Source organism: Martes martes (genome assembly GCF_963455335.1).
Source record: "Martes martes genome assembly, chromosome: X".
NCBI classification, from domain to species: Eukaryota; Metazoa; Chordata; class Mammalia; order Carnivora; family Mustelidae; genus Martes; species Martes martes.
The window spans coordinates 60,555,307-60,573,455 of record NC_137897.1 but is presented as its reverse complement, the minus strand read 5'-3'; the positions used below and the strand labels follow the sequence as shown (position 1 = coordinate 60,573,455).

Below are 18,149 nucleotides of genomic sequence, written 5' to 3'. Positions count from 1 at the left end.
TTTTGTATTTTAACTTCTTTCTGTAACAGAGAAATCTGGCCCTGCTATCCTCACTTCTTGTACTCATTTGCTCAGTCCTCATGTTATCTACCTGGTTTCAAATTTGCTAACCATACCATCACAACAGAGAAACCTAACTAGCATTAAGTATTTGTTTTAAATTCTCTTTGTCTTTAGAATGACATTATATTGTCAGAGTTCTGTGTTTGGGTAGATGGGGAATTATGCCTCTGGTGGTGGTAGACTAGGTTCATTTACACAAGCAGATTATCTCCCACAGATACAAAGTCTGGCCAAAATACTGAAAATAATTATTTGAAGGAACTGGAAAGTGACAAAAAGCAGACACAAATGGGAGGGGAGTGAACACATGGAGGAAGGAAATACTATTAGTGGATTCCCACTTGTTAAGCCTTTTTTCCTTATGGAAAGTGCCAGTTAGCTCAGTCGGGGGCAGTTAAGACTTGGATAGCAATCTGCATTCATATTGGATGAAGTATGAAGAAATTTAGGGGAACCCTAGCAGCTTTTGTAAAACGAAGGGGGTGGATTCCATTCAAAAGAGAGCTACAAATTGAGTACTCCAAAAGCTTCAAAAACTCCAACCATACCTGTGATTGAATTGTTGGAAGTGCAGCCCAGATTCCAGGTGGCTCAGTTATGGGCTAAAAGAACAGTAGAAAACATTTAGTTGGTTCCAGTACAGGGTAAACAGTTTGGGGTTTGATTTCAACTAAGTTAACTGCCTGTCTCCTCATAACAGAAATATCAGCTCTTTGGAGGAACATAGTGGGCTGCAGTGTCTTCATTTTATCTTTAAACAAATGACCTGTACAAATCCAAAAATACTAGATAGATGAAGAAAGAAGAAATATGACCCATGCTTGAAAAGGAAGGAAAGACAATAGACACCAATCTGCAGATGACTCAAGCTTTGAGATTAACAAACAAGAACATGAAAGCAGCAATTACAACTAAGCTCAAGCACAAAAAGGCAAATACGTTAATGATGAACAGAGAGATAGGAAATCCTAGCATAGACATAAAAACTGTAAAACCCCATTTTGAAATTCTAGAACTAAATAATACAATTTTGAATAACAGATCATTATACTTGACAGGAGATTAAAGGTAGCAGTATAAGTGTTAGTGAATTTGATGACAGACTAATAGAATTTACCCATTTGAGACTAGAAAACATTAAAAAAGAAAGTGTGTGGATACTTGCTCTTCAAAGCCTTTCCCCGGTAAAACTGTATAGTTATCAATCAAACGCATGCAGAGAGTAAGAATGTGTAATCCATGCTCAGGAAAAAAAAGTCAGTGGAAATTCTCAGTGGGCCCAGCGTTTTATAGTTATCCATATACTAATTTTGCATATATTTTGTTAGGTTTTTACATAAGTGTTTCAGGTATTTGGGGTGCTATTTTAAAATCTGTTGTTAACATGTATTTTGTATTTTATTTGTTCATTGCAGGTATGTCAGAATTTTATTCTCATTTTATGTTGTCCTTGAATCCTGTGAACTTGCTGTAGGGAGGATTTTTGTTTATTTTTTTGCCTTGTAGATTCCTTGGAATTTTCTACATAATCTTGTCTGAAAATAGGGACAGTTTTAGTTGTTTCATCTGTGTGCATTTTAATTCTGTTTCTTGCCTCATTATGCTGGATAGGAGTTTTTATATTTTCCATTATTATCTTGAATGGTGATGGCAGACGTTCTCTTGATGTTTCTGATTTTGGTGGTAAAACAGTCTTTCACCGTTAAGTATGATGATTCCTGTATAAATGATTTTTGTAAATACTCTATCAAGTTGTGGATGTTTCCCTCTATTCCTAGTCTTCTGATGGTTTTTTACAGTGATGTTTATATTCAGATAATTATAGATTCACATACAGTTGTAACAACTAACATAGAGGTCTTATATACACTTTGTCTATTTTCCCCGTAATGGTAACACTTTCTCAAACTATAATATGTTATTGTGATCAAGTTATTGATATCTATAGATCTGGTTCAGATTCCCTAAGTTTTCCTTTACTTGTATGGGTTTATTGAGTTTTATACAGTTTTATTACTTGGGTTGCTTCATAGCTCCACCTCTATTGTCATATATCCACTGTCACAGATTAGTCATCTTGCCCTTTCATAATTATGCTCACCTCCCTAACCAACTCCTACCCAGGCCTAACACCTGGCAATCACTAATCCGTCCTCCATTTCTAAAGGTCTGTCATTGGAAACATGTTAAATAAATGTAATTATATGTTTGTGTGTATTTGGGATTTGGTTTTTTCACTTAGCGTAATTCCCTAAAGATTGATCTGAGTTTTAGCATGTATCAGTAGTTATTTCCTTATTACTGCAGTGTAGTAGTGTTCCATGGTATGGATATACTACAGTTTGTTTAACCATTCACCTGTTAAGGGACATCTGGGCTGATTCCATATCGAGATATTACAAATAGAACTGCTGGTGAACATTTGTGTGAGCTACATTTTCATTTCTCTGGGATAAATGCCTGGAAGTGCAGTTGGTGGGGTCATATGATGGTTGCTTGTTTAAGATACTCCTAAACTGTAAACTGAGTTCCAGAGGGGACACACCATTTTATATTCCCAAAACAACGTATGAGTGACTCAGTTTCTCTGCATCTATACCAGCATTTGGTGTTACCATTGTTTCCTTTTTAATTTTATGTATCGTGGTAGATAATTAATGATATCTTGTGGTTTTAATGGGCATTTCCCTAATGACTAATAACACTTTTAATACTGTTATTGAGATATAATTTGTATAGCATAAAATTTACCCATTTAAAGTATATAATTTAGTAGTTTTTATATTTCACAGATATGTGTAACCATCACCATAATTGTATAACCTTTTTATCACATCGAAAGAAACGTTCCCACCCCCTCACTAATCTACCAAGCAACCTCACTAATCTTTCTTGGTTTTATGGATTTCCCTCTGGACTTTTCTTATGCATGGCATTGTATAATATGTGGTCTTTTGTGACTGGCTTCTTTCACTTAGTATAATGCGTTCAAGGTTTATCTGTGTTGTAGCATGTTTTAATACTTAATTCCTTTTTATGGCCAAGTAACATTCTTTTATATGACATTTGTTTTATCTGTTCATGGATATTTGTCTTGTTTATAGCTTTTGGCTGTTGTGAATAATGCTGCTATAAACATTTGTAAACAAGTTTGTGTATGGCACTGTATTTTCATTTTTCTTGGGTACACACTTATGACTAGAATTGCTAAGTTGTATGGTAACTACATTAAATCCTTTGAGGAAATGCCAAAATGTTTTCCAAAGTGGCTGCACCTTTTTATGTTCCATCAGCAGTGTATGAGGATTCTGATTTCTTTGCATCCATGACAACAATTATTTTCTGACTTTTTGATTTTTAGCCTTCCTAGTGCATGTGAAGTAGCGTCTCATTTTGGATTTCATTTTCATTTACCTTATGGCTAATGATATTGAGCATCTTTTCATGTGCTTGTTGGTAATTTGTATGTATTTTCCTTGGAGAATTGTCTCTTCAGACCATTTGCCCAGTTTTTAATTGGGTATTTGTTTGTGTTACTGACTTTTAGCATTCTTTATATATTCCAGACTTTTTATTAGGATAAAATTTAGCATTTTAACCAATTTTAAGTATACAGTTCTCTGGCATTATGTACATTCATGTGGTTGTGCAAACATCACCACCATCTATCTCCAGAACTTTTCTTCTTTAAAGGAAACTCTGTACCCATTAAGCACTAACTTTCCAATCCTCTCTTCCCTAGCTCCTGACAGCCACCATTCTACTTTCTGTCTCTATAATCTTGACTATTTTAGGATCCTCATATAAGTGGGAGGGCTAATACAGTTTTGTCCTCTTGTGTCTGGCTTATTTTACTTAGCATAATGCCTTCAAGGTTCATCAGTGTTGTGGCCTGTATCAGAATGACCTTTTTAAAGCTGAATAGCATTCCATTGTATGTACATAGCATATTTTGTTATTCATCTGTCAAGGGGAACTTGGGTCAGATACATGATTTGCAAATATTTTCTCCCGTTTTGTTGGTTGTCTTTCATCTTCTTGATGGTGTCCTTTGAAGCAGAAAAGCTTTTGATTTTGATAAAGTACAGTTAATCTAATTTTCTGTTTATTGCTCATGTTTTTGGTATCTAAGAATTCATAGTATAAAGTTGAGTATCTAAGAATTCATAGTATAAACTTGAGGGGTAAACAGAAGTTTACCCCTATATTTTCTTCTAAGAGTTTTACAGTTTTAACTCTTTAGATCTTTGATGCATTTGGAGTTTACTTTTGTATGTGGTGTGAGGCAGGGCTCCAAGTTCACTTTTTTCATGTGGATACATAGTTATGTTAACATCATTTGTTAAAAAGACTGTTTCCCCACTGAATGGTCTTGGCATCCTTATTGAAAATCAGTTGGGGGGGGTGGGGGAGGGAAGAAAACCAGTCAACCACAGTTTTATTTCTGGACTTTCAGGGTTTTTTTTTTTTTGACATCTATATGTCTATCCTTTTGCCAGTACTACACTGTATTAATTACAGTTGTTTTATAGTAAGTTTTGAAATTGTGAAGTGTGAATCTTCCTATTTTGTTTTTTATTTTGAAGGCAAATTTGGCTATTCCTGTTTTTAATTCTATACAGATTTTTGAACGAGCTTGTCAGTTTCTAGAAAAGTCAGCTAGGATTCTGACAGGGATTGCATTGTACTGATAGATCAGTTTGGGGACTATTACCATCTTACTGTTGGATTGTTTTCTTTATTTTCAGGTCATTCTTTATAAGTGAGTCGAAATACTGTTGATTTTTTTATATTATTCTTGTATTTTTCAGTCTCTCTGTACTCTTTTACTAGTTCTAATAGTTTTTTTGGTGGATTCCATAGATTTTCTACATATAAGATAATGCCATCTCCAAAGAGAGATCGTTTTACTTCTTTGTTTTCAATCTTGATGCCTTTTATTTCTTTCTCTTGACTGCTTGCTCTGGCTAGAATCTCCATTACAATATTGAATAGAAGTGGCAAGAGTGGATTTCCTTTCTTGTTTCTGATCTTGGGGAGGAAAGGATTCAGTCTTTCACCTTTAGTATGATGTTAACCGGTGGGTATTTTGTAGATAGTTGAGGATGTTCCCTTTCTTTAGGGTCTATTAAAATAGCTTTTAGTTTTTAGAGCTGTTTTACTTTTAAAAATTTTTCTAAGATTTTATTTATTTATTTAAGAGAGAGAATGAGAGAGAGAGAGAGAGAATGCACGAACCAGGGGAGGGGCAGAGAAGCAGTCTCCCTGCTGAGCAAGGAGCCCGATATGGGACTCCATCCCAGGATTCTGGGATCATGACCTGAGCCGAAGGCAGTGGTTAGCCAACTGAACCACCCAGGCACCCCAGAGCAGTTTTAGGTTCACAGAAAAATTGGATGAAAAGTACAAGGATTTCCTATATCTTCCTCCCCACACACGCACAGCTTACCCCACTGTCAACAGGCAACACCACAGCTGTACATTTCTTACAGTTGATGAACTTACACTGACAAGCCATTATCACCTAGAACCCATAGTTTGCATTAGCTTTCACTCTTGGTGTTATACATGCTAAGGATTTTGACACATGTGTAATGACATGGATCTACCATCGTAGTAGTATCATACAGGTTGGTTTCACTACACTTAAAATTCTCTGTTCCATCTATCCATTCTTCCTTTCCCCTTAAACTCCTGGCAATCACTGATGTTTTTACAGTTTCCATGGCTTTGCCTTTTCCAGTATGTCATAATAGGTGGCCTTTTCAGATTGGGTTCTTTCACTTGGTAATAAACATTCAGGTTTCCTCCATCTCTCTTTTTTTTTTTTTTAAGATTTTATTTATTTATTTGACAGAGAGATCACAAGTAGGCAGAGAATCAGGCAGAGAGAGAGGGGGAAGCAGGATCCCTGCTGAGCAGAGAGCCCGATGCGGGGCTCGATCCCAGGACCCTGAGATCATGACCTGAGCTGAAGGCAGAGGCTTTAACCCACTGAGCCACCCAGGTGCCCCTCTTTTTTTTTTTTTAAAGTGATGAATACTACTCCATTGTCTGGATGTACCAGGGTTAATTTATCCTGTTCACCTTGTGAAGGATATGTTGGTTGTTTCCTGTTCACCTTGTGAAGGATATGTTGGTTGTTTCCATGTTTTGGTGGTTATGAATAAAGCTACTTATAAAGATCTTTACATAAATAAAAAGGGTGTTTATGTAAAATAAAAGTGTTCATAAGCACCTGTGTGCAGGTTTTGAGTGGATTTAGTTTTCATCTTATTTGGGTAGTTATCAAGGAGTGTGATTGCTGGATCACATGGTAAGAGAATGGTTCATTTTGTAAGAAACTGCCCAAATGTCTTCCAGAGTGGTTGTACCGTTTTCCCTTCCCAACAGCAGTTGAATGAGACTTCTGTTGCTCCACATCCTCACCAGCATTTGGTGTTGTCAGTGTTCTGCATTTATCCATTGATTGTATAGTACTATCTGCTTGTTTTAATTTCCAATTCCATCATGACATGTGATGTGGAGCATCTTTTCATATGCTCCACATATGAACTTGTGTATCTTTGGTAAGATATCTTCAGATCTTTTGCCCATTTCTAATCATGTTGTTTATTATTATTGAGTTCTTTGTATCTTATAGATAATAGCCCCTTATGAGATTTGTCTTTTGCAGATTTTCTCCCCCTCTGTGGGAGAAGGACTTGTCTTTTATTCTGTTGAAGTTTGCTAGTATTTTGTTGAGGACATTTCTTTCTATATTTGTGATAGTATTCTGTAGATTTCTCTTTTTGTGGTAACTTTACTGGTTTTGGTATGATACTGGTCTCATAAACATCAATTGGGAAGTATCCCTCCTTTTTATATTGGAAGAGTTTTTGAAGAATTTTTTTTTTGAATGTTTGGTATATTTCAGTGGTGAAGGCATCTGAACCTTTGATTTTTTGTGAGTAGTTTTTGATTACTAATTCAGTCTCTTCAGTTATAGGTCTGTTCACATTGTGTATTCTTTAGTCCTGTTAGTTTATGTGTGTTTAGGAATCTGTCCATGTTTTGTTTTCTAATATTTTGGCATACAGTTGTTCATAATATTCCTTTGTAATTTGTTTATTTCTTTAAGGTAGCTTGTAATGTCCCCTTTTTAATTTCTGATTCTAGTAATTTGAGTTTAGCTCTTTTTTCTTGGTCTAGCTTACGGTTGCTTAATTTCGTTAATCTTTTCAAAGAACTAACTTCGGTTTTGGTGATTTTTCTATTCTATTTCATTAAATTTAGCTATAATCTTTATTATTTCTTTCCCTCTGCTTCCTTTAGGTTTAGTTTTCTGTTATTTTTCCAGTGTCTTAGGTGAAGGGATATAAAATTTAATAATAGTATGATTGTATTGTTAGTAAAAGATGGAGGTTAAATTTTAAGAGAAAATACTGAGAAGATTACAATAGGAAATGTTTTGACACCAAACTACTATTTTTAGAAACTTAGTGCTTTTTAAAAAAAAATCTTCTTTTTTAAATATTTTATTTATTTATTTGACAGAGGGAGAGAGAGCAAGCACAAGTAGGGGAGTAGTGGGCAGAGGGAGAGGGAGAAGCTGGCTCCCCTCTGAGCAAGGAGTCCAGGAGTCTGATGTGGGGCTCGATCCTAGGACTGCAAGATCATGACCTGAGCTGAAGGCAGTCGCTTAATGACTGAGCCACCCAGCCTCCCTGGAAACTTAGTGTTTTAATTTATTTATTTTTAAGGATTTTATTTGTTTATTTGTCAGAGAGAGAGAGAGCACAAGCAAGAGAAGTGGTAGGCAGAGGGAGAAGCAGGGTCCTCAGCTGAGCAAGGACCCTGATGCAGGACTCATCCTAGGAGCCTGGGATCATGACCTGAGCTGAAGGCAGATCCTTAACTGACTGAGCCTCCCAGGCATCCCTAGAAACTTAGTGCTTTTAAAGAAGGAGTTAGTGTGTCAAGGGAGTGGTTCTGGTGAGAAAATTCTTCTAGAAATATTTTAATGTGAGTAATATAGTACCAGTACTGTTGTACTTCATAGATTGAAAAATGGCTTCATGGAGTTGTAGTATTGGTGTTTGGTTGATAATGCTTTGAAGAGATAAATAAAGTTTTTATTTCTTCTCTTTAAAGAAAAAGTCAGTGGTTCTGGAAATAACTCAGATATGATGGAAAACAGCAAGGAAGAGGTAAGACTAATTAAAAGCATTTAAAAGATACTTACTAATTGCTAATAACCAACTAGAGTATATGTTATCAGATTGATTCTGTTTTTTTAAAAAGATTTACTTATTTTAGAGAGAACGAGTGAGTGAGCACATAACAGGGAGGGGCAGAGGGAGAGGGAGAGAGAGAGACTCAAGCAGACTCCACACTGAGCATGGAAGCCCAACACAGGGCTCAATCTCATGACCCTGAGATCATGACCTGAGCTGAAACCAAGAGTTGGACACTCAACCGATTGTGCCACCCAGGCACCCCAGATTGCTTCTGTTTAGTACATGCATGTGTTTAAGTTTACTGTTATGCTGAAGTATTATGATACTTCATTTTGGGTAGTTGTTTATTTTAGAAGGTGTTCATTGTTTTTATTATTGTGTGGTTCACTTTAGCAATATATCTAAAGTCAGACAACTGAAGACTTACTAACAGATAAGTATTTGAACATTATTATATTGCAGTCGTGCTCAAGGTGGTGGTTATGGGCATGATTCCATGGTTCTGACATCTCTCAAAACTGGATATTTAGAGTATCTTAAGCATTATTACAGGAACCCATCCTGATATCCTTCACTCATGATACCCAGGCCTATGCTACCTAGTATAAAAATTTTAATCCAAAAAATATATTGATTATATTTGCAAAATGAGGATAAATTTAGTATCTCAAAGCAAATTGTAGAAGGTACTTTGTGCCATATGTTAGGATAGAGAAAATGACACATTTTTTTTAGATCCATTGGGATCTGATTACTTCTGTATCTTTGTTTTGTCTTTGTTGACTTGGGTCAAGATCATGGTATAGTAGTATATCCTCATCTACACACAAAGTTCAATAGAAACAATTTATTAAGAACAACCAGGAAGTTAATCTCAACTCAAGGAAGCCTGAAAATAAATGACAATTAGTTTTTGAAGTTCCTTTTAAAAAAATATTTTAGACTGAAAAGTAATATCCCATTATGTTAACTACATCAGAGATTTTGGTATAAGGGAATAGTTAATTGTAGGGTTGTTCTTTGAGAGTTGTATTCACTTTTTTATTTATTTCTCACATTTAGGGAGCTAGCTCTTCAGAAAAATCCAAATCATCAGGATCATCACGATCAAAAAGGTTGGTTGATATTGAAGGGAAAACATTTTCAGATTGTTTTATTTTCTTTTTCTAAGAATAATAATCTTTTCGAAACGTCAGGTGCCCTTGTTCTAACTAAAGTATTTTATACAAATGTACCCATTAAAAACTAGACAGTGTAGTATAATGAATTCTTTTGTATCCGTTAATTAACTTCAACAATTACTGATTCATTCTGACTTTGAATTTTAATGGAATTTTCCAGGGAGGATTTATCATGCCTTAGTGGCCCTTGCAATATGTTGATCATTTCTTTTAGATCATGTATGTGCTCAAAAGAAGGACAGAGGGAAAATGAAATGAATGCCTCATGAAGCAATATGGGTTTTTTAGGATTATGTTAAATTGTCCAGGATGATGGGGAGGGGTAGCCATTACACTTATGAGGAAGTTAAAAGGAGATCAAAGAGTGGTAAAAATACTTTTATGTATTAAATTGTCAAAACGAATTGAACATAAGGACTGAAAATACTTCTAATCATACTATAAAGCATACTATACTGCAGAGTACTGATTTTATTAGAAGTTTGCAGTTTATTGGGCATTTGTTGTTGGTTTTTGGGGTGTGTGTGTGTGTGTGTGTGTGTGTGTGTGTGTGTGTGTTTAAGAAGGCTCCACACCCAGTGTGGGGCTTGAACTCAAAACCTGGAGATCAAGAGTCAGGTGCTCTATTGACTGAGCCATCCAGGTGCCCTGGGCATTCATTGTTTCTTACTAGTGGGCATGTCTCTTAATAACCTCAGCTTTATTTTAACTTATTCTCTAAAGTAATGATTCTTTTTTTAAAAAAAGATTTTATTTATTTGACGGAGATCACAAGTAGGCAGAGAGGCAGGCAAAGGGAGAGGAGGGGCAGCAGGCTCCCTGCTGAGCAGAGAGCCCGATGTGGACCTCGATCCCAGGACCCTGGGATCATGACCTGAGTCGAAGGCAGAGGCTTTAACCCACTGAGCCACCCATGCACCCTAAAGTAATGATTCTTAAAGAGGAGATCCCTTTATGATTCCCCCCAGTAGCTTTTTTAGAGTGAACATACCCTGGTCCTACCCCAGACCTACTGAATCATAATTTTTGGTAATATGATACAGAGATGTGTGCTTCTGTAGGTGAGTCTGATGTGTATCTCTGGTTAAGAATCACCATTCAATCTAAACACGTTCTTTGGTTATTAGTCTGTCAGAAATGTCCATAATTCTATGGACTTAATTCTTTCATAGGAAACCTTCAGTTGTAACAAAGTATATTGAATCTGATGATGAAAAACCTTTGGATGAAACTGTAAATGAAGATGCTTCTAATGAAAATTCAGAAAATGATATTACTATGCAAAGCTTGCCAAAAGGTAATGTGTCTTGATTTTTCATATGAAGTTAAAGTGTATTTTTAAATGTCATAAAATTGGGGCTTGATTATTGTTAGCTTGTGTAAAGGAGCAAAGCTAGCATTTTAATAGTGGTTGTCTGGAAATTATTAGAATGGTAATGAAAATATGTGTTAACTGAGGTTAAAAAATTAGAATATATGCAGTCAGGTTTGAAAAAGAACAAAACTTATTTTCTCTTTCCATTGGGTTTTAGAAAAGAAATTTTGGTTTTTAAATTGTATTTGAATGTGGAAGTTAGTTTAAATGTTTATATTTAGTTTTGGCTCAGCAAATTTAAATATGCTTTCTTTGTAGGTTAACATACAAATATTCTTAAAACTTCAAGAAAACATTTAAAAATCTGGTTTCATCTTACTGCATTCTTAAATTCTCTAAGACCGAAAGCTGAAGTTAATTATCAAAGATAGATTTAGGTGTATTTCTTGTAATTATCTCTTTAAAATGCCTTGTCACATGCCTTTCAACTGTTGCAGTTCTAACCTTAAAACCTAATTAATTAGATTGGGGGAAAAAAGCCAAATAAAAATCTTGGATGTTTCATAGCCCAAGTCTGAGAGAAGTATGATATATGTTAAGAGTAATGATAAAGGTCTTGGTAATTTCATGGTGTTTCAGAGTCAAAGATTTAGATTTTTCTTTATTAATATGTGGAAGTATGTTAGATTTTTCAAATTTATCCTCACAGATCATTGATAGCAGTGTTTACTAAATTTTGTTCTCTGTCTATATTTATATTTTTGTGACACATTTTTTGATTATGAAAGTTAAGAAAATGGGAAGGAGCATAAGACATTACTTGACTAGGACAAATTAGGAGTTATAGTAGATGAAATATGAAATGAGGAAAAGGAATGAATGAGAGAAGGTAGAAACAAAGAAAATTGATGGGCCTACCATTTACTTGTCTTTGCAAATCACCTGTGACAATTTTATGCATGGTTGTTGGAAACAACGACTTGAGGGAGTGTGAGTCCCATAGGCATTGACTCACTTTGGATTGTTAACATTCTCAGTGGTTGTCACTGGGAGTCCTTATGATGGTTACTGGGTGAGCTAAGAAATAAGAGTTAAATTCATTCTTTTAATGATACTGTGGCAGAAAGTATGGTATGTTTCTAACCTGAATTAATCATAATTCTCTCCCACCAAACCAAAAATAGACCCATTTCATAAGATAGAATTTGGGTGATGATGATTATTATAATGCTATATTGAGTGTGTATAGGTACCAGACTCTTATAGAACTAACTCATTTAATCCTCAAACCAATATTGTAAGGTAGTTACTGTTTCTACTTGTAGAAATAAAGGAACAGATTCAGAGCTCAAGGAACTTTTTCAAGCTTTAAATTGAGAAACTGGGTCTGCTTGAATCCAAAGCTAGTGAGTGCTTTCTCCACCCTACTACTTTGCTTCCATTTAGAGAAGAATCTTCAGAAATAATTCTGTTTTTTCATTAATTATGAATCTTGAGCTTTTTCAAATGCTATGGCTTCTCTGAGAGTATGTATGTGAAATGGTTGTTGTAAATGAAGGTTTTTTGGTGTGTGTAGATTATTTAAATTCACCAGTTTGTAAAAACTCAATCATCTATGCCTGCTTTCCCTTCCTTTTTTTCAGAGACTCAGAAATACATGTTACTAGATGTTACACCTTGCCAAAATCTGTGTGCTGAATAACATAGGCCCATGTTTCAGGGATACTGCCCCTGACAAGTCCCGGATTTTAATTTCTTAAATGTTGCCAATAATGCCCAATTACCAAGCCCAGCAATGTAGGTAAATGTGAGACCTGGACCCTTTTTACTATGCTCCTGCTTTATTTGCTCTTGAGAGATTATAATGAAAACTTAAATTAACAACCTGTCTTCTCAGATCACATGTTTTATACTAAGAAGTACATTCTTTCTGAAATATTCCGTAGAGACCAATAATTGATCTCATTCTACAGTTTATTGTTAGAACAGTTGAGGTTAAATACCTTAAGGCAATCATCTGTTTTAAGACTCTTTAAGGACTTTTCATGGTACTAAAAATTTGACATACTAGTTGGGAAATGCCTCAGAATAGGTATAGCAATAATAGCAGAATTAACTTCTCACATTGCATCCCACTGTCCTCCCCCAAAACAATATTAAAAAACCCTTACAAATCTTTTCTGAGTTTGTGATTTGGATTATGAGAAGAATAGGATGTCTTTTTAAAAATTTCCTTCTGGTCCTTCTATTTTATAAACTTTTTTGGAGCTTAGCATGGGTGTTCATACTCAAAACAGTTTTTGTGATAGGCACTAAAAATTCAGAACTGGGCTGAGGCTTTCTACTTTATTCACACATTTCTGTTATAATCAGTTCATAAGACCCCCACCCTATTTTTTATTAATTATATTCCAACAAGTAATCTTATTGCTGACACCTGGCCCTTTTACTATTTCCCTGTTTTATTTAGTTTTGAAGAGGTCCTTACACAAGTATTGAAAGCTTGAAAGAACAAAATTATGTACCAGCAATGTTGGCTTTATCTGAACTGAAGTCTTGTACTTCATTTGCACATTTAATATGTGTAATGGTTTTTTAAATGAAATCATTCTAGGTACAGTGATTGTACAACCAGAGCCAGTGCTGAATGAAGACAAAGATGATTTTAAAGGGCCTGAATTTAGAAGCAGAAGTAAAATGAAAACTGAAAATCTCAAAAAACGCGGAGGTAAATACAAGTGGAAATGAAAACATGAGTTTAAATTGCTGTTTATGACCATATTGGAAAATCTGATGTGCTTATTAAAAATACCTCCACTTTTCTGCCCGTTGTTTATTAAAAGCACTACTTAAAAATAACTTCTGTTTCTCTCTGAGCTCTGAAGCAGAAAAGGTTAAACATTTATCAAAATACCTTTGCCTTCAGTGGCTATAAAGTTATCTCAAGAAGCTTAGCATTTCCTTCTTGAATATTAGTTCTGTAATGCCTATATGCCAAAATACCATGTGTTCCCTTTCAATCGGAAAGAGTTTCAGATTTGGACAAAATCTTGCCTGTGGCCTTCAGGTTAAAAAAAAAAAAAATATATATATATATATATATATATATATATATATATTTGTAATACATTGTATCACAGAGTTACCTGTGTGTTAGTATTATTTGGAGTGCTTATTAAAAATGCAAGTCCCTTAACTCCACTAACAAATTAGAATTTTGGGGGATGATGTCAAGAATGAACACCATTTTGTTCTTTTGTATATTAAAGTTGGAGATCAACTGATGTAAGGATAATAATGTAGAGATGAGTAGGAAGGAGAAGGGAGCTAGAGCTAGTAACCTTCCTTCCAGCTGTCTGAGCCGTCTCTTCTTTTATCTGTCTACCCCCACTTATACACACACCATGTTGACTAATCATCTTTAGAAAGTTAGCATAAGGAGGATTCATTTAGAAATTTATGACAGTGGGGTATGTTTCCCATTTGTTTGTGTGTGATTTTTAAATAGTGCCTGTATATTTTTTGGGCAGATTTACAGAGCCATAATCCATGACTGTAAAAGGAACAAATCTCTAAAAAATAGAACATGACACCAAATTTCTAAGTAGAAGTGTAATGGAAGCATGTCTTTAATATTTATCATGTTACTTGTGAAATTATAGCATAGTACTTATATTGGTGAAATTTTGTGCAGATTTTAATTTCAGTGCTATATGCTTATCTTGATGGAATTAGTAAAATATATCTGTATTATATATATTTTTGGATTAAATAACTCATTAGGTTGTTGGAGAAAATCAAAGAAATGTTTAGTCTGTTGTCCACAAGGGGGCGTTCTGCTCCTTTCAAGCATGGGGAAGATTTATGGAGAATGTAGTTCATGGTAGGGAAACGGCTATTGCAGCAGCAGAGCTTGCCAAAGCTGAATAGTTTTCTTAAAAGAAAGAGAATCGGCAAGTTGAAGGTGACTGTAGGGATCAGTAGCAAGAGTCTGGAGAATAGATAACTAAGTGTACTGCATTGTATCAAAATTAGTATCTAAGTGGGGTCTTTGGGGAGGCACTCTTGTTCAGTGTCTCGAATGTGTATAAGGGCCCAAAAGGAGAATGAAAAAAGCACAGTTGTTGGAGAATGCATTCTTTTTTTTTTTTAATATTTTTATAAACATATAATGTATTTTTAGCCCCAGGGGTACAGGTCTTTGAATCGCCAGGTTTACACACTTCACAGCACTCACCACAGCCCACATCCCCCCCCCCCCCATGGGGAATGCATTCTTAGTGCCATTTCACTATGCTGCTGGTGTTTGGTCTAAGCTGATACATTTGGAACATTTTATTGAGTGTTCTGTGTGAGGATGTTTATATTATGCTTAATGAAATGTATGTTTATAGACCTATAGTAGTACCTAAATCTCTCGTGTTAATTTTTGTCTTGATGATTTGCTATATCTTTAAACTGTCAGAAATTATACAGGGAATTTAACTGTTTGCTTATATACACATGTATGAATAAACCAGTGATCTGAGGTACTGAATTGCTAGTTAATATTCAAGCTTCCTAGGAAAGTTCTATAATTAAAGCCTAGCTTAGGAAACTGTCAAGAAGGTAAACTCTGTATAAAGTAATCTTATATTGATTTGAAACAAAATTAAAGGTATAGTTTTATCCACCATTTCAGGAGCCACTTTTAAAAAAACACCATAGCCTACTGACAACCTTTTCCACAGTTTGTTAGAAAGTATATTTTACACCTAATTTTTCTACCTGGCACAATAATTTTCTTTTATTTTAAATTCCAGTATAATTAACATACTGTATTATATTAGTTTTAGATGTACAGCGTAGTGATTCAACAATTCCATACATCACACAGTACTTATCGTGACAGGAGTACTTCTTAATCCCCATTGCCTATTTTACCCATCCCCATTCCCACCTTCCCTCTGGTAACCATTAGTTTTGTTTGCTATAGCTGAGAGTCTGTTTCTTGGCTTATCTCTCTCTCTTTTTTTCTTGTGCTCCTTTTTCTCCCTTAAATTCCACATATGAGTGAAATCATATGGTATTTGTTTTTCTCAGATTTATCTTCCTTAGCATTACACTCTCTAGTTCTAGCCATGTCATTGCAGATGGCAAGATTTCATTTTTTTAATGGCTGAATAATATTCCATTGTGTATATATACCATATCTTCTTTATCCATTCATCTGTCAATGGATACTTTGGCTGCTTACATAACTCGGCTTTTGTAAATACTGCTTCTCTAAATATGTGCATGTGTCCCTTTGAATTAGTGTTTTTGTATTTTGGGGGTAAATACCCAGTAATTCAATTACTGGGTTGTAGGATAGTTCCATTTTTAATTTTTTGAGGAACCTTCATATTGTTTTCCAGAATGGGTGCACCAGTTGACATTCCCACCAATAGTGAAGAGGGTTCCTTTTTTTCCACATCTTTGTCAACACTTGTTTTTCTTGCGTTTTTGGTTTTAGCCATTCTGACAGGTGTGGGTTGATATCTCATTGTATTTATGATTTGCATTTCCCTGATAATGAGTGATGTTGAGCATCTTTTCATGTGTCTGTTGGCTGCCTGGATGTCTTCTTTGGAGAAATGTCTGTTCATGTTCTCTGCCCATTTTTTAATTGGATTATTCATTTTTTGGGTGTTGGGATTTTTAAGTTCTTTATATGTTTTGGATACTAACCCTTTCTTAGATATCATTTGCAGATATCTTCTCCCATTCTGTAGGTTACCTTTTAGTTTTGTTGATTGTTTCCTTCACTGTGCAGAAGCCTTTTATTTTGATGTAGTCCCAAGAGTTTATTTTTCTTTTACTTCCTTTGCCTCAGTAGACATATCTAGAAAAGTGTTATGATGGTGGATATCAGGGACATTACTGCCTTTGCTTTCTTCTAGGATTTTTTAAAATAAAATCAATTAGCCAACATATAGCACATTCATTGGTTGTGTATAAAACCCAGTTAGGATTTTTTTTTTTATTTTTTAAGTAATCTCTACACCCAGTATGGGACTCAAACTTAAAACCTTGAGATCGTGAGTTGCACGCCTCACTGATGGAGCCAACCAGGTGTCCCTCTTCTAAGATTTTTATAGTTTCAGGTCTCACATTTAGGTGTTTAATCCATTTTGAGTTTATTTTTGTGTATGGTGAAAGAAAGTGGGCCAGTTTCATTCTTTTACATGTAGCCATCAAGTTTTCCCAACACCATTTGTTGAAGAGACTGTCTTTTTCCCACTGGATAGTCTTTTCTTGATTTGTCAGAGATTGACCATGTAATTATGGGCTTATTTCTGGGTTTTGTGTTCTGTTCTATTGATCTATATGTCTGTTTTTGTGCCAGTACTATATTGTTTTGATTACTTCAGCTTTGTAAATAATTTAAGTCTGAAATTGTGATACCTTTAGCTTTGTTTTTCATTTTCAAGGTTGCTTTGGCTATTTGGGGTCTTTTGTGGTTCCATGCAAATTTTAGGATTGTTTTTTCTAGTTTTGTTAAAAGTGCTATACCATGGTGTTTTGATAGGGATTGCATTAAATATGTAGATTGCTTTGAGTAATTTTAGACATTTTAACAATATTTGTTCTTCTAATCCATTAGTATGGAATGTCTCCATTTCTTTGTGTCATCTTCAGTTTTTATCATTAATGTTTTATAGTATTATGTTCTCTTTAAATCTATTAAAATGCGTTGAGCTCAGAAATGAAAATGCCTCTTTTCCATTTACACATTATATTATAATCCTTAAGGTATTTAATAGCTAAAAGTAAAAATGTGAAGCATTTACATATAGAAACAAGTACATGAAGTAACATTTCACCATTATTCAGTATTGGCTTTACATCTCACTTAAATGAAATACTGGTTCAGTCTTACTCCTCCATTTCTGCCCCCTCCCCGCCATGATGATTATTTTGAAGTTTGTATGCATGTGTGTATATTATTTTCATATGTTTTTATATTTTTCCTGTTCATGTTTATTCATAAAGCATTTATTTTTCACTTAAAATATGTAAAGTAGTATCTTGTGTATATCCTTTTGCAACATTTCACATTCAGCATTGCTTTTGAAGTGTGTCCATCTCAGTGAATATACATCTGGTTTTTTATTTTCCACTGCTCTATAGAATTTTGTTATGTGAATAAACCACTGTCCATTTCCCAGATGGAAATTATTTCCAATTTTTTGTTTTTGAAGTTTTCTAATTTCCTATTTAGTGCTGCAGTGAATATCATATATGATTCTTTGTGCACATGTGGGAGAATTCTCCAAAGGATCACTTAGTTTTAATTTTTGAGTGATATATGTACAAAAGCATATAGAAGATGCTTAATATTTATTATGT

The 18,149-nt window shown here is 34.7% G+C and overlaps 1 protein-coding gene across 1 annotated transcript in view; it reads left to right on the top strand.

Annotated features, from left to right (window-relative positions):
* ATRX (ATRX chromatin remodeler) overlaps positions 1–18,149 on the top strand; it is a 290,527-nt gene that overhangs the window by 71,896 nt on the left and 200,482 nt on the right. The window contains exons 3-6 of the mRNA XM_080795822.1: positions 8,197–8,252; positions 9,345–9,397; positions 10,636–10,760; positions 13,393–13,506. Of these exons, the coding sequence (XP_080651948.1) occupies positions 8,197–8,252; positions 9,345–9,397; positions 10,636–10,760; positions 13,393–13,506 (348 nt within the window). The remainder of the gene's footprint in view (positions 1–8,196; positions 8,253–9,344; positions 9,398–10,635; positions 10,761–13,392; positions 13,507–18,149) is intronic.